This window comes from Thermobia domestica, chromosome 11, assembly GCF_964235325.1.
Source record: "Thermobia domestica chromosome 11, izTheDome1.hap1.1, whole genome shotgun sequence".
Classification (NCBI taxonomy): Eukaryota; Metazoa; Arthropoda; class Insecta; order Zygentoma; family Lepismatidae; genus Thermobia; species Thermobia domestica.
Window position 1 is genome coordinate 130,698,690 of NC_137464.1, and position 18,106 is coordinate 130,716,795.

Below are 18,106 nucleotides of genomic sequence, written 5' to 3' on the forward strand. Positions count from 1 at the left end.
TTACCTAACTCACAATCCCTTGTTCAGAGGCGCTACTCGATTTGGTTTAGTCAATCCTGAACAGTGCTGAATGGGCAGACTAATAAATAATTTGTGCGCTATTGGTAAATCATTTGTAAAACTAGTTTACGTATGACCTCGAGTTTGACTTATTTTATCATTTAAAAATAAGAGGCCACGATTATCCACAAATTAAAGAAAATGGTTCAAAAACAAGTAGCAGTGCTACGTGTACACCACGCAAAGGGTTTGGGTTTCTGTAGTACATTTTCACAATTAATATTGAAACTGGAAAATGGTAGTAGATTTCTACCACTTCCGGTTTTAGTAGAGAGATTAGAGTAAAGACGAAATATATTCTTGGGACGCCTAAGTGATTGCAGAAAACCACTTTTGTTATCTATTCCAGTTTTTATTCTATAGCCCTTGTTAAATCCGGAAGTGGTTGACTATCACCTCTTTTCGTTTGAATAGAGGCTTAAGACAGAAGATAATAGTTATTTTTAGAACGCTGAATAGAAAGCAAAAATCCGCTTCTCGCTTTTACCATTCCTGTTCTACGGAGATCACTATTGAAACCAGAAGTGGTTAATTTCTACGACTTCAGGTTTCAGTTGAGGATCAAAAGAGGAGATGAAAGATAGACTTGAGACGCTTGAAAGTTACTCGATTGGAGGAAACCGCTTCCATCTACTTTTTTTTTTTTCCGTTTTTGCTATATGTAGATCAATATTTATTGAAACCAGAAATTATAGTTGATTTGAACCATTTTCGGTTTTCGCAGAGAGTTAATAATAGAGATTAAATATGTTCTTACGAAGCAGAAAACCGGATCTCACTAAATATTACCGTTTTCGATCCACGGTGATTAATGATCAAACCGAAAATTGTTTATTTAAACCACTTCCGCTTTGAGTAGGTGGTTTTAATAACAAACTCAATTCCTAACTCTTTACTCTATATTTTGACCAAATTTGGTGATAATCCAGGAAGTGGTTCTTTAGGTTGTTTTTTTTTTCTACACGGACACACACGCATACACGGGTATGGTAAATATATAAATGAGTTTTGGTAAACCAAACTAGTTATTCAAAAAACAAACAAGGAAAACTTGTTTTTTGCCATCCCTGCAAACAATTAATTCGTTCTAACCACAGAAACATGATACTGTGTTTTCTGTGATGAATAATATAAAACGAAAAGAAACCTATCCATCCAGACAACAAAACAAATAAGAAACATTTAGACTTTCTTTGGCTGTATAGTTGTCAGTGGCAGAGGTGAAAGTTGTTCGAATGAGAATCCGTCCGCTTCAAGCAACAAAAGATGTAGAAAAGCAATCGGAAGCATACTGTATGTTCGATACTGAAGTTTCAAAGATCATTATCTTTTTTCTATGAACTATTTTGTAGAACGTGAGTCTACAGGTTCCGCCGAAAAAGCAAATTCAGATAGTTGCCGTCGTAAAGTTGTACGAACTCAGTAAAGAAGTGGCGGTAGGGATGGGAAGGAAGGCTGCTCAAGGCGTAAATGATTATGAAAATTGAGGTGGTAGACACGAGTTTCGTTTCTCAAATTGCCACAATGCATTCCTCCCCAGCATGTGTTCTTCAAAGAATGTCACCCGCAGTAATTTATGAGGCATGAAAGTGGTCTTTTGATCCTTTACCTGTAGTAGTGATTACCTCATTACGGAAATAAATATTACAACTAATCTAAGTCATTAAGTTTAAAATTGAGATAACCATCTACTTTGTATTGTTCTTCGGCATTCGTATAGAAAATTGCAAGTTTCTAGGTGCAGTATTTTGTGAGATATTTATGAATTAAATTATACATGTTACCTTATCGAGATTCTGAAGCCTCTGATGATTGGTAGACATTCCCTTACGGCGAAAGAAATGGAAGGGGAGAAAGGCTGGTCAATTTCTGTAGATAGAATCCACTAGTATTTGGGAACACTTGGTTCAATTAGCACAAGAGAAGAAGATATACATGGAAATCCTCAATAGATAGCCGAAGATGATCAAATAGACTATATTATGATTTAGGATAGGTATCGAAATAGTTTGAAGAACGCCAAGATTCTTCCCGGGACGAGATTTTCTTTAATCATAACCTTGTGCTGGCCGAAGCGGATATTCAACTGAAAAATGTAGCCAGAAGAAAACTAGGCAACAAGAAGTTGAATACTCAAAAACTGAAAAACGAAAAAGTAAGAAATATTTTCGTTGAAAAAATTTGAAGAGAAGTATACCAACGGGGAAATAACAGGTACAGGTAGCGACAAGCGGTGGAAGAATCTTAAACTCTGTATATAGCAGGCTGCAGAAGTAGTAGTAGTTACCGCGAACACAGAACGGCTAAGAAACAAAGGTATAGAACAGGTATTGCCGAAAATGAGGGCGTGAAATAGGTTGATAGAGAAGGAAATTAACCAACGAGGGACGAAGGGAAACAGACTGAGTAAAGGAAGAGTTTTACAAAAGCAAATGTGAGAATATAGAAGCATTAGTTATTTTTTAAAGAATATTTCAAGTTTTCACAATTTCCTTCGTCAGCAACTCTGGATTTTATATATATATATATATATATATATATATATATATATATATATATATATAAATCTCTTCTGGTTTCCGGAAAATACAAACTAGACACTTACCTCGCATTACTAATACGGCCTCGACCGAAGAGTATTAACCTCTTAAAAACAGCAACTCTTTCTTTACTACTGTGAATTATCACACACATATCCTGAAATGCTCCTGTAACCTTCCTGTCTACATTGATTTTTATACGCCATCGAAGGGCAGCTTTTGCTAAACAATATTCCACGCATGATGGTTCTAAATTTATTGATTGAAGAAGACGATCATTTCCAAATTCATATTCTTCCTCCTGTGTTGAAAATACACACACGTATTATTGTATAAAGCATGAGGTACAACAGCAAACATAAATATCGAAATAATTACCAAATCATACTAAATTCCTAATTAAGTTACGCAATACTAGGCCTTTCGTTTCAGGAATAAACAATTCAAAGTATTATTTATGATTATTTGCTTTCACTTCAATTCACTTCATGATCAATTTTAATAGTTTTAACATTTCAAGAAAATATCGTAACTATATAAAGAAAAATGTATGCAAATAAATATATAAGCTCATACTGATATACTCTTTGTAATTAGGAAGTATCAGAACACATCGTCACACCAAATATCACAAAAATACCACTTACTAGAAAAGGAGACAAAACTAGGAAGCTACTCATGGTGAATGAAAAAAAAAAAATAAATAAATAAAAAAATAAAAAATAGCCCCCCCCCCAAAAAAAAAACTCCAACACCATTGTGACTTTCAACGTAAAACTGTCACTGGTAAACAGAAGTATTGGAAGTTGAACATTTTAAATATTAATGGAAGTCATGGCAATAAGTTTTTTTTAACATGGCGTAACATTAAGTGACTTCATGACAACTATTAACAAATCAAATTCCTTCAATCAAATTGAAAATCGTCCTTTCTCAAAAACCATATTTGAGGATTTATAGTTTTTCTCTAGCTATCAAAATTATCTAGCTATTATTTTTAGATGGTGTTACACATTACGTTTTGTCTTTTTCTTTCTTTTGTGATAAACATGTTAATTAAGAGGTAACAAACTCTGATGTGAGAAGCAAAATATCAATTCGTGTTCTTTCTTTCTTTTCAGGTTGAACAGAATGTTATGAGAGAAGATGATATCTATTCTTAGAACGTTAAATCAATTCCAAGAAATGCTTCTTACTATCTCTTATCATTTTTGCTTTATGTATAGCAATATTGAAACAAAGTTGAGGTGGTTACTGTCACTTTCGGTTTCAGCAAAAAGTTAAGGATAGTGATAAACTGTATTCTTGAGACGCTTAATTGATTAAAGAACCTTATCTACTACCCTTGCTGCTCTACAGAGATCAATGTTAAAATCGGAAATGGTTGATTCTTATCACTTACGGTTTAAATGTGTCTCAATCAACGAACTCGACTCTAATTTTTGATATTTCACATCCTGCCCAAAATTGATGGTGAATATCAGTTCTTGATTTTCTTTTTTTCCTGGACGAACGGATGGACTAAGAAGCGGACAGACCGAACAAATACATACAGGAATTTTGGTAAACACAATTATTTAATAACTTCATTCTTTTCTCTCTCTCTCTCTCTCTCACACACACACACACACACAAAGTGATTGCAAGTCAATCGCGTCAAAGCAACGCTGTTGCACCTCTGATATCACAAGCAACGCTGAAAGTGCTCTGAGTTCGTCTAGTGTCAAGGAGTCACAACTTTCTTAGTGTTGTGAGGAAAAGTTAGGTTCAAATTAACCTGTATTGAAGGATGTGATACTAATCAAAAAGACTTTGTGTGGGGCATGTGAATAGATTCAACAGACGAAAGATTGTAGTGGTTTCCTTTATACACTATGCGTGTTGCACAATTCTAACATACTAGTCCAGTCAATAAAGGCAAAAAATAGGCTTTTGTCGGGACTAACTAGTAACAAGCTGAAACTTTGCCAGTTGTTACATCATCATAAAAGGAGTATTTCCTCAAAAGTCCCCAACCCTCCTCCTCTTACTCCCCCCCCCCCACGGTCCTAAACATGCAAATTTGCATAGCTACATTGAAATGTCAATAACTCGATTACGCCAGCTCGTATCAACGTGATTTTTTGAAGTTAGCTTTCTCAAATTACGTTCTTTAAATTATGTCCTTATGTGTTTTTAGCTAAAGTAAGTATATATGGCGCTAATTAAATAAATTGCTGAAAAAGTAGATTTTTCAATATAATGTTCAACATTTCTGTTATTATTACTAAAAACCTGATAACACTGCAACAAAATGTTTCAAATAAAACTTTTAGCTTGTTTTATTAGCTTTAAAATGACATACGTATTAATAGGTTTATAGGAATGGAACGATGTCCAGAGAGTTCTTACCAAATGACTGCAGGTGCGGGAAAATCATCCTGCCGTGCCGCTAGGCGCACGCCGTACTCCATCTTTGACACTACCTTCATGCGTCAGTTTGAATGGGAGATTTATGAAGTTTGTATGTGCTAAGTGATTTTGTGTAGTAAAAGTGAGAAGTACTTAATGAGTATCTAGTAGGTTCTTTTCTCTGTAAGGTTTTTTGTTTATAATTTGAAATGTAGGCATATATTACTATGCCTTTAGTATTCTGATTTTTTATCTTTAACTAGAACGTAACATTTTATTTACATGGTCATAATCGATTTAGATTTTTATGTTATGTTAAAACATCTACAGACAAATTTACATTAGGTTTAATTGCAAAATACCAGTTTTCAAGTGCAAGGCAAGCATTGAAAGGTTTAATCACTACACGATTATTTACAGTCATTTTTTTAAAAATAGTATAATATATATAATATGCCTGGAAAAATCCCAAATATGTTTCATTTTAAACACTAAACTTCAATTTAAAATACATGACTCTTTATAACGTTTTGTGATTATACAATATTTAATCATTTTCGAGCTGTCAAAATTACTATTGTGATACTTTTTGTCAATATCACTTACCGTAATTAATAACAGAAAGTAGCAAGTAATGTTCCTAATTTTAAACTTCAATTTTCATATCATTTTGATTAATGAAACTTAACTCAGTATAATGTATTACATTGACACGAGTGTAGTCATTTCATATTGTTCCAGGCTACCTGAGCAACATTAATAATATAAAAAATAATAATTTTGATTTCATTTGTGTTATTTGTGGAAATGAACTTAACGTAGATACTGTAGTTGTAAAAATGGTGTACATTTTATTCGTGAAACTAGTAAACAAAGAAAAGGCAATGTGCACGAAAAGTTACGGAGAAAGAGTATTAAGAAAGTGCAAATTTTAGGAATACGATTAATTCAGGGAAAAAAAATCTTATTTCAGAAAGTCTTGAGGTTTTTACATCACATGTTACAAAATAACAATTTCAAGTGAATTCCAGAAACCTGAAAGTAAATGAGTTGTTATAAATCACGCTCTCGTATTTGCTGAAAGACCTAGTTCATTTCTGTCACTCATATAGACAAGTTTTGCTCTAAATCTACATCGATTATACGGTTCAAAACACTTCATAACCATATTTCATCAATGGGAGTGTGAGTATCTTACCGTGAAGCACCAATCTACCCAACATCGATCATTAACGCTGGCTATTCATTCAGATGGATTTCTCCAACATGTTTTTGGTAATGTTGATGTAAATGTGTGAAGGTTTGATAGCAAAGGCACTTTTTGTACTATAGGAGCGATTCATTGTCACGCCAGGTACCTGTTTCGAAACTCAGATGAGAGTTAAGAGAATTCCAATTTAATCTTTTCTTAACACCGCAACTATCCAAAAGTACTCATATTCAATGAAAACGAGAAATGCAGGAATTTCTTCAATGGTCATTGAAGACTTAAGTGACTTCAACATGATCTCTTACGGCCCAGTCTTGACAATATTTCTTTCCCCTCAACATCATATGGCTTGTTGGATTAAAGTCGCAGCCAGGATGGAGTGGATTTATGACTACCATAGTGAGAAATTGAAAAAAAAAAAAAAAAAAAATGCCCAAGTACATACATTATGGCTGTATTGCAGTTGATCAACGCAGAGAATGAAAACAATTGATTGATTGAGGATTTGTTATTTATTATGTTCCTTCTACTATTCGAAACTGTAGCAACTACACTGAGTGTTCATTGAATTGCGACCACCTACTTTGTTGGTTCACCTTTTGCTCAGAGGACGGCCTGAACACGGCGTGGCATGGGCTCTGGTAGTTGCTGATATATTTCCACGGCCATCTGACACCATATATTCCTGATGGCGGCCTACATGAGCCCACAGATATTGGTGCAGGAGTTATGGTGCGAAAAGCTCGTTCCGCAACATCCCACGAAAGTTCTTTAAAATTAAGATAAGGTGAGATAGGAAGCCAATTCATATGCTACAGCTCCGTGAAATGTTCCTTAAGCCGCCAAGCAAGTGCAGTCTTGGCTTGGTGGCACCGTGCATTGCTGTCCTGGAAAATACTGTCTTCGTGTGGGTAGAAGTGTTGCCTTATAGGGTGTACATGATTCTCTAACACCTACAGGTACACAACGGATGTCCCGTTGCGGTTCATACACACCAACTGTCCCAGTCCATGCCAACAGAAGTATCCCCAAACCATACAGCCGCCCGTACAGTATGCATCATGCACGAGGGATCCATAGCTTCGTACTGTTGGCGCCACACATGCACACTCCCGTCCAAAAGGAGTATCACAAACAGTGATTTATCAGATCAACACACCCTTTTCCAATCATCTATTGTCCAGTTAGTGTGTTCATGTGCCCGAGCGCGACGAAGTCTATGGTAACGAGTCGTGAGGAGGGTAATGGACTTTCCTGCGATAATTCTCCTGCCTATGACGATGTTATTGACTTCGATGATGACGAGTGTGAACAGTGTACGTTTTAACCAAATTGGACTGGGAGCTGAATTGAATTTTATCAGTCAACAAGTAAATACCGATTGTACAAAATGTGTAGTAATATTGTAGAAAGTAGAATATTTGGTTCTACTTTCTATATTCCATGTGTTTTGGGTGGGTGATCCGTGATGTTATTACAGTATAAAGTACATTATTTTGCACTGTTAAGCTGCTACCGATTGTTGACAGTCCAGGACATGGCGGGTCCGTAGGTGATGGATAATAGAACGGTCCTGATCTAAGTTTGGAACAATTCCCCGAACAAAAATTGGTCATATTAATTAGCAATAATACAATAATAAAGAAACTAATAAAATATAGTAACCATAAATTTGTATAAAACAGTCATAAATAAAATATTAACTTATGTTCATAAACTATTAATAATGTATGTATTTAAAGCTAAGACTTATATTTCGTTCCGTTTGTCATATTTTCGTGATATATTAGAAAGATAAGAGTGTTGTTACTGGATTCGATTCTCTGAAAGTACCTCATTTGTATTGTCAAACAGGATTAAGAAATATTTTTTCTCCTCGTAATTCTTCTAGATATTGCAACGAAACTTGGCACATACATTATGCATGGACAGTAGTATTTTTCAAGGTAGCTTATACTCAGGCATCTGTACCCGGTACCGCTTCAGGAGCCCCAAATTTTAGAAAAGGGATTTTTGGAGGAAATTTTCATATTTATTCCAAAACACTTTTGTTTTGTACATTATAAACATGTGCGCATGGTATTTAAAATCTTGTTTCATTCTGAAAAGAATGACGTATAAACCATGATACTTGGATGTGTAGTACTGTGTTTGGAAACTTATTATTATTATTATTATTATTATTATTATATATGAAATTCGGTATTGTCAAGTAGGATTGAGAAATATTTTTCCGTCGTAACTATTCTAGATATTGCAACAAAACTTGGAACACACATTACATACAGACCACAGTATTTTGCAAAATAGATTACATTCAGGTACCTGTAACCAGGGTTGCTCCAAAGAGCACTAAATTTCAAAAAAGGGATTTTTCGGAGGGAAAGTTCTCTATTTTACCTCGAATTTCCCTTCTCTTGTACCTCAAGAAAAAATGTGCATTATACAAGTTAAAAGCATGTTTTATTCTGAAGAGACTGAAGTATAATCCATGATACTCGGACGAATAGTACTGAGATAGTAGCTACTTAACTGGAAGTTAATATTTTCCTCAAAAAATGAAAGAGTCTAAAAGGGTTAAGGGGGTTCAGGAAAGCGAGAGGGGGAGGGGTGGGGACTTTTCAGAAAATACTCCGTATATTGTGGTCTAACGTTCCTGAAAAATTCAGCTTGTTAGTAATTATTCCCGACACAAAACCTTTATTGACTGGACTACGTAGTAACTTGAAAGTGGGAGAGTTGAAAAAAAAATACTATTACATGCTAGTCACAAATCGAAAGTAATGTCATACGTCAGTAAAATAATGGTTACTCCTAGTGTAGCATTGCAGTACTGATGTATCCAGGTTCTACAAGCATAGGTAAATTTTCTGACAAGAGAGAGACTCACGATTACCCGTATATCATTGCTAGGGCAAATTTATATTTTTTAAAAGAATTATAATTTTATATTTTAAATATGTAACAATCAGAAAACCAATAATAAAATTTTAAAAAAATGTGAACTATTTTCTTGAATAACACATAATAGTATTGAAAAGAAACAAATATTGGAATGCACGTGTCGCATTCGTTAGTCCAGGATTAGCGTTCTACATAATGCATCGAATATCACTCAGAAAATGACGTAATCCCGGTTACACATAATTTCTAACCAACCAACAATCAAGGAACAAATTAACATTGCTCTAGTACGCGTATACCGAAATGTTCAAATATTGTATTTAAGTAAGATAAAGCGTGTAAATAACGGTCCCAAAACTTCCTCGTCTGTTGTTACATTTATTTTACACGTTACATTACATCGGATGGACAATTTGGGAAGGTTTTTTCACTTGACATTCATATACTCCCTTCATGGCTAACTGAATAGAGTTCTTTCTTCAGAGTGATCCTGGTAATGTTCCAGATAGTTGATGTGGCCCGAATACAAAATCAACACAAAATGGTGCTGAAAACATGGAAAATGGCTTATTGATAGCTGGAAATGTGTAATATGGTCCGATAGATCTTCTTTCCTCTTATTTCTAACAACATGCAGGGTTTGTTTATGGCAGGCGCTTCAAAAAACATATGCACCAAACTATTTTCTCCTTACTAAGTTACATAGTGGAGGCTTTTGATATTATGGATCGTAGTTTCCTTGTATTTCGTGGATTCTGTTACTACGCTCACAAAACTGATTACTGTCAGTCATTAAGTGGAGATATTTCGTGACGAAGAAATTATGAACCTCACTGAAAGATGACAAAAGATTATCGAACAAAACGGACAATAAATTATTGATTGATCTTTATTTTTATAAATAAAGTACGTTGAGAAAGAAAAAGTATCATGACTTTTCCAACAACACAATAGTTTCATTTTGAAAAAATAAAATAAAATAAAATAAAATAAAATGCCAATGCATCACAAATGAGAAATGGTCAATAAATATATTCTGCATGTTTTGAGGCATAGACGTTAACACTTCCAAATCACACATTCACCGTTTGCATATTACAAAACAAAGCATGGAGAACTATATAGGAAACATCTGTGAAAGTAGGAAAGGAATTAGATGGATCTGAAAGATGATAGAAGTGAAGGATTTTAATATGAAAATTGAGTCATTGAAGTGGGAATTAGCGGACATATTGCAAGAGAAAACAAAAAGAGATCGAGGATTCTTTCTTATATAATAGAAGGTGGTGTTTCGAAATCAGGAAAAGTTGTGAAGTAATGTACACTCATGTCCAAAATAATTGTCGCATATCTATAACTGTCTTCTTGTAAGAATATAATTTGATAATGATTTTGCAGGATACTTTCAATACTGATACTATGTGTGTAATCGGGAAATGTATTTTTGTTGTAAATTTCATAGGAAAAGAATTATAAATACGAAAATTAGAGTGAGTGAAACAAAATGTTGCTAAATGAACAAGAAAGTTTTATTTTCGTTTTATTGTTCTTATTTACTGCTCTTTTGACGTGAAATTTGCCACATACATGTCTTTGCCGATTATATACATACTAACATTATACGAAATACCGGGCGAAATCGTTATCAAATTATATTTCTACAACAACATATTTATTGACATGCGACAATACTTTTGGACATGAGTGTACAAAAGAATTTTCCGAGAAATGTGGTTATGGAAGAGAGGTAGAAATACCTTACTGTAGAAGCGAATTAGCGTAACATATTCTTGCATTGCGACTTTCTAGTGTTAACACTGCTTTGCGAGAGTAATACGTAAAGCCAGTGGCGTAGGGAAGGGGGGGCAGAGGGGCCGGGCCCCCCAAAGAGGTCCGACAATGTACTTCGGTACTTTGACGTTTGTAATTTTTTATATATTTTTATGTTTATATATTTCTTTGTTTGTAATGTTTCTATATGTACCTATAACAGTACTTGCCCCCCCGCCCAAACACACATCCTGGCTACGCTACTGCGCAAAGCAATGTGATACAGATATGTATGTGCAATAGGCGATAATCAATTGATTGATTAATGACTGATGAGGCTATTTGGACTACTTGAATGCCAGGTGGTGTAACTCAAAACTGAAATTTTGCAGGAGGGAACTTTGAAGTTCAAATATCTGATGAAAAATTCATATTTCTTTTATGGTTGTAACCAAAAACATAATTATGAAATTTATTTTCCAATGTGATAGTGAATAACATTCTCTTGATGTGATTCACATCACACATTGAAGTTCGACGTTCTCTACTGGAAAATTTCACTTTTGGAGTTACACAACTTGCCATCCAAGCAGTCCATTTGTCCCCGTCACGTATAGACGACGCGTTTATGGCACGATATGGGATTGTATCCATGGCTGTCAGCATGGAAGTTATCTCGAGAGCAATAGTGCCTAGTGTTATAACGGAATACATACAACCATGACAATACAGTATCAGCGAATAACAATGTACTGAAACCAACTTTAGGTAAGAAAAATCGACGAATATTGAAAGGGAATGTCAAAAAGTAGAACTATGAAGCATAAGTTATCGGAAACTAAATCAGCGATTCGGCCGACCTGCTTCTACAATCAAACTCCGACGATAGTTTCATAACCAAAACATTTCGAAACTTCTGATCGTTGCCCTAACGCGGTAGCGCGAAAAAGATGGTGTCGAGAAAATGAAATGAGGGCTGTAGCTAAATGGAATTGACTCATGGTCCGATATGTTGTTTCTCTTTGCGTTCAACAAGCCAGGATTGTTGTATGTTAGATATACGTCGGATGCCGTAAGAAGTGCGAGTAGTAGGCCCCCCCGTATGGCCAGCCGAGTCAGCAAAAATTTTTGTGACGTCATAGGTCAAAGGTCAATGACCTTGGCCCGGGGTCAATGACCTAGGGGTATCTAGGACCACCCCCTCTAAATTTTGGCAGGGGTACCTTGGCCCACCCCCTAAATTTTGGCAGGGGTACATAGGACCACCCCCCTTAAATTTTGGAAATTGCCAAATCTAAAAATTGGGTGTGGTAGCCTAGGACCACAGTATGTACCTTTATCAGTATTGGGGGGTCTATGTCGTTCCCTTTCATGGGTAAAAAATTGCCAAAAATTGAATTTTCGGAGGTTTTTGACCTAATTTATCCCCTTGGATGAGGTGTTTTTACCCTATATGGTTATATGGGCGTATACAGGGGTCCATTACCTTTCATAAGACATGGGTATATTAATGCACCCTTTGAAAAATTTGGGAGGGGTGCCTTGGCCCACCCTTAAATTTTGGAAATTGCCCAATTTAAACATTGGGTATTATAGTACAGGACCCTAATATGTATCATGATAAATTTGGGTGGTCCACCTCGTCCCTTTTTAGGGGTATAAAATTGCCAAAAATATAAACGTAAGCAATACGTTATACCACGTGTTTGGTTTTCGGCCTAATTTATCTCCTTGGATGAGGTCCTATTACCTTATATAGTTATATGGGCGTATACAGGGGTCCATTCCCTTTCATAAGACATAGGTATATTAATGCACCCCTTGAAAAATTTGGCAGGTGTACCTTGGCCTACCCCTTAAATTTTGGAAATTGCCCAATTTCAACATTGGGTATTATAGTACAGGACCCTAATATTTATTATGATAAATTTGGGTGGTCCACCTCATTCCCTTTTAGGGGTAAAAAATTGCCAAAAATTCAAATTTCGGGGGTTTTTGACCTAATTTATCCCCTTGGATGAGGTGTTATTATCCTATATAGTTATATGGTCATGTATAGGGGTCCATTACCTTTCATAAGATATGGGTATATTTGTGCACTCCTTTAAAAATTTGGGAGGGGTACCTTGGCCCACCCCTTAAATTTTGGAAATTGACCAATTTAAACATTGGGTATTATAGCACAGGACCCTAATATGTATCGTGATAAATTTGGGCGGTCCACCTCATTCCCTTCTAGGGTACAAAATTGCCAAAATATAAACGTAAGCAATACGTTATACCACGTGTTTGGTTTTTGGTCGATTTTATCCCCTTTGATGAGGTGTTATTATCCTATATAGTTATATGGTTATGTATAGGGGTCCATTACCTTTCATAAGATATGGGTATATTTGTGCACTCCTTTAAAAATTTGGGAGGGGTACTTTGGCCCACCCCTTAAATTTTGGAAATTGCCCAATTTAAACATTTGGTATTACAGTACCGGATCCTAACATGTATTATGATAAATTTGGATGGTCCACCTCGTTTCCTTCTAGGGGTACAAAATTGTCAAAATATAAACGTAAGCAATACGTTGTACCACGTGTTTGGTCTTTTGGCCCAATTTATCCTCTTGGATGAGGTTCTATTACCTTATATGGTTATATGGTTATGTATAGGGGTCTATTCCCTATCATAAGACATAGGTACATTTGTGCACTCCTTTAAAAATTTGGGAGGGTACTTTGGCCCACCCCTTAAATTTTAGAAATTGCTCATTTTATATATTTGGTATTATAGTACTGGACCCTAACATGTATTATGATAAATTTGGGTGGTCCACCTCGTTCCCTTCTAGGGGTACAAATTGCCAAAATATAAACGTAAGCAATACGTTGTACCACGTGTTTGGTTTGACCTAAGTTATCCCCTTGGATGAGGTTCTATTACCTTATATGGTTATATGGTTATGTATAGGGGTCTATTCCCTATCATAAGACATAGGTACATTTGTGTACTCCTTTAAAAATTTGGGAGGGGTACTTTGGCCCACCCCTTTAATTTTGGAAATTGCCCCTTTTACATGTTTGGTATTATAGTATAGAACCCTAATATATATTACTATAAATTTGGGTGGTTCACCACGTTTCCTTTGATGGGTACGAAATTGCCAAATTTTAGTACAACCACGTGTTTGGTTTTGGCCCAATTTATCCTCTTGGATGAGGTTCTATTACCTTATATGGTTATGTATAGGGGTCTATTCCCTATCATAAGACATAGGTACATTTGTGCACTCCTTTAAAAATTTGGGAGGGTACTTTGGCCCACCCCTTAAATTTTAGAAATTGCTCATTTTATATATTTGGTATTATAGTACTGGACCCTAACATGTATTATGATAAATTTGGGTGGTCCACCTCGTTCCCTTCTAGGGGTACAAATTGCCAAAATATAAACGTAAGCAATACGTTCTACCACGTGTTTGGTTTGACCTAAGTTATCCCCTTGGATGAGGTTCTATTACCTTATATGGTTATATGGTTATGTATAGGGGTCTATTCCCTATCATAAGACATAGGTACATTTGTGTACTCCTTTAAAAATTTGGGAGGGGTACTTTGGCCCACCCCTTTAATTTTGGAAATTGCCCCTTTTACATGTTTGGTATTATAGTATAGAACCCTAATATATATTACTATAAATTTGGGTGGTTCACCACGTTTCCTTTGATGGGTACGAAATTGCCAAATTTTAGTACAACCACGTGTTTGGTTTTGGCTCAATTTATCCCCTTGGATGAGGTCCTATTACCTTATATAGTAATGTATAGGGGTCCATTCCATATCATAAGACATAGGTACATTGATGCACCCAGGGAGGGGATTCGGTATCATAGTACATGACCTCAACATGTATCATGATAAATTTGGGTGGTCCATCTTGTTCCCTTTCATGGGTAAAAATTACTAAAATATAAACATAAGCAATATGTTGTACCATGCGTTTGGTTTTTGGCCCAATTTCTCCCCTTTGATGAGGTTCTATTACCTTATATGTTTATATGGTCATGTATATGGGTTCATTTCCTATCATAAGACATGGGTACATTGACGCACCCCTTGAAAAATTTGGGAGGGGTATCTTGGCTCATCCACTCGGTTTTAGAAATTTTTTAATATAAGCATTTGGTATCATAGTACAGGACTTCAATATGTACCACTATAAATTTGGATGGTCCACATCGTTCCCTTTCATGGGTAAAGAACTACCAAAAAATCAAATTTCGGAGGTTATTGACCCCTATTTAATACGTTATATGGTTTATTACCTTTATATGTTTATGTTCCCTTTTAAATTTGGGAATTATCAAATAACAAAATTCGGTAAACGTTTTCTAGGACCCATTGGTGTTCCTCTTATGACCAAATATTCAAAATTTAAAGGTTATTGACCGGCTTTATTATTGAATAAGTACAGGATTTATTACTTTTTTCATAAGACACAGGTGTATTTGTGTACCAATCTTAAATTTTGGGAGGGGTACATTTCTTATTGTCATATCAATAATTGGTAATTGTTCTTTGGGTAAATCATTGTGATCACGTGATCAGTTATTGACCTATGATGGGATTAGGAGTCCAGAACATTGGTACATTTAAACTTTGTAGGATAATTTGAGAATGCGTCATTGGTATTGATTATTACAGCCAAATATAAACGTAAGCAATACGATGTACCACGTGATTGACCTTGATGAGGTAGTGTACAGGAATTCATTTCCTTTGTTGTGGTACTTCTTAAGTTTGAGTACACACACACTTCTAGAAAACAGTTGGTTCTACTCAGGTAAACAATTGACGGACATTATTGACCTTATTGAACATATAATGATATGATTAACTCTAAGACTTAGGTATATCAAGAGAAGTATTCTTTAAATTTGGGAATGGTGATAAACAGAATTTTAACATAAGGTGCGAAATTTGAAACAATACATTGAACTTTAGTCACAGCTCATAGTCTAAGATCATTGGTGGTGATTGATTTGAAATCTGATAGCTAACCTTATTGAATCTTATGACTCATAGACGAAAGGCAATACATGCTACAACACTAGCAAAGTTATTGTTAATGCAATTTGATTGGCTGATCACTATCTTTCCTGCAATCTGATTGGTTGATCACTATCTTTCGTGCAATCTGATTGGTTGATGAGTGTTAAATCTTTTTCTGCATTCAGTTTTGTTTTAACATTTAAAAAGTTTTTGAATTTTTTTGTTTGAAACTTTGGTTTGAAATTTTTCGTTTTAAAAATTTTTTGTTTGAAAATTTTCAAAATTTTGTTTGGGATTTTTTCGTTTGAAATTTTTGTTTGAAAATTTTTTTCGTTTGAAATTTTTTGTTTAAAATTTTTTTGTTTAAAATTTTTTTTGTTTTGAAATTTTTCGTTTCCAAATTTTTTTGTTTGAAATTTTTTGTTTCAAAATTTTGTTTGAAATTTTTTTGTTTCAAAATTTTGTTTGAATTTTTTGTTTGAATGTTTTTTCGTTTCAAAATTTTGTTTCAAAGATTTTTGTTCTAAATTTTTGTTTCAAAGTTTGGTTTGACATTTTTAAAAGTTTGTGCACCCATTAGTAAAGAACCGGAACTGTTTAGAGCAAAAACCTTTGACAACATTGTGGTGCAATAGTACACGTCAGAACCTGGGGTTGTACTTGAAATGAAAAAACACAATTCATTGAAATGGATCATTTTATTACACTCCACATACATCCATACCAGATAGTGGTTCTGGATATTGTCGATACAATGTATTTTGAACTTCTTGCACTAGTTTGTCTTTTGCATATAATTTTAATTCCAATTGAAGTCTTTTAAGGTCTAATGCAATATCAATTGGTGGAAACTCAATGTCCATTTGATCACAAATAAACTGTTTATCAATACAGTTATGCACCCACGAACGATGTTGACAACCATCACAATATCTAGATACATGTTGTACAATATGCATAACACATTTTTCAAAATAGTACTTTTTCAGGAATATACTAGTTTTGTTGCACACTTCCACTGCATGTTTCACACACTGAAATACGCTGATGAATTTGTTCCATTCCGTTTGTGTTAGATACACCATGTTGCGAGGGACATGAAATGTACTCTTTTTACGTAACAGCACCATCTTCTCTTCGAGGACTGTACGCAGCACCACTTCATGATTTGACTATAGTCACATTTAGCTCATCATGAAAATAATCGTTCATTTGGTCGATTCGTGAACATATTTGCCATTTTTCACAGGTCAGTTGTACACCAAATTGTTCTGCTTTGCCCAATCGAATCACAGGTTCAAATGTTCTAGCACTGATACCAATCATCACATGTTTTGTTTGAAATATATTTATTGGATAATAGCTTGCGAAGATGAACTCTTTATCGTTAGAAGTACACATCTTTCCTCCTGAAAAGCACTTGCTCAAATGATTTCGTGGGATGACAGTGTATTGGTTAATTTATAGAACTACGGCTGACGTCATAGGAAAGGAATGTGCTGACGTTTGAATTCATGGTTTCATCACAGTTGCTGACGTCATGCTGACCAACCAAATTCATACAACTATGTCTGATGTGCTGACGTTTGAATTCATGATTTCATCACAATTTCTGACGAATCCGGCTGTGTACTAAATTCAAATTGATGACTTCGACCCAAGAATCCTTTGTAACATAAAGATACAGATCCAGTATTTAAGAAACGCAGCAGTTCTTCTTGTTTTGATGGGAAAATATCTTCTTGGGAAAATATCTTGCTGGTAAAATTATATTCTTATCATTTTCAAGCTTCACCACGATTCTTAATCCAAACTTTGTAGGTATCATTTGGCTAGCTAAGATTCTATAAGGTACATTCTGTTGTAAATCAGTAATCTTGGTAAATGATTTCATCACATCACGTGTGTTTAGAAACTGCAGACAAGTAGCCATGATGATGTTATCATGAATACTAACGCGAACGATGATGCAAAATTGATGACGTTGCATTATCATGTTCTGACGAGTACTATTGCACCATAATGTTGCCAGAGGTTTTAGTTCTAAACAGTTCCGGTTCTTTACTAATGAGTGCACAAACTTTAAAAAAAAAATAAACCAAACTTTGAAACAAAAAATTTCAAACAAAAATCTTTGAAACAAAATTTTGAAACGAAAAAACATTCAAACAAAAAAATTTCAAACGAAA

General features: G+C 34.9%; 1 protein-coding gene across 4 annotated transcripts in view; it reads right to left on the reverse strand.

Moving 5' to 3' along the window:
- LOC145664449 (DNA topoisomerase 2-binding protein 1-A-like) overlaps window positions 1-18,106 on the reverse strand; it is a 1,008,895-nt gene that overhangs the window by 15,988 nt on the left and 974,801 nt on the right. For all 4 annotated transcript variants that reach the window (XM_081731135.1, XM_081731136.1, XM_081731137.1 and 1 more), the window contains one exon: window positions 2,666-2,901. In XM_081731135.1, the coding sequence (XP_081587261.1) occupies window positions 2,666-2,901 (236 nt within the window). The remainder of the gene's footprint in view (window positions 1-2,665; window positions 2,902-18,106) is intronic.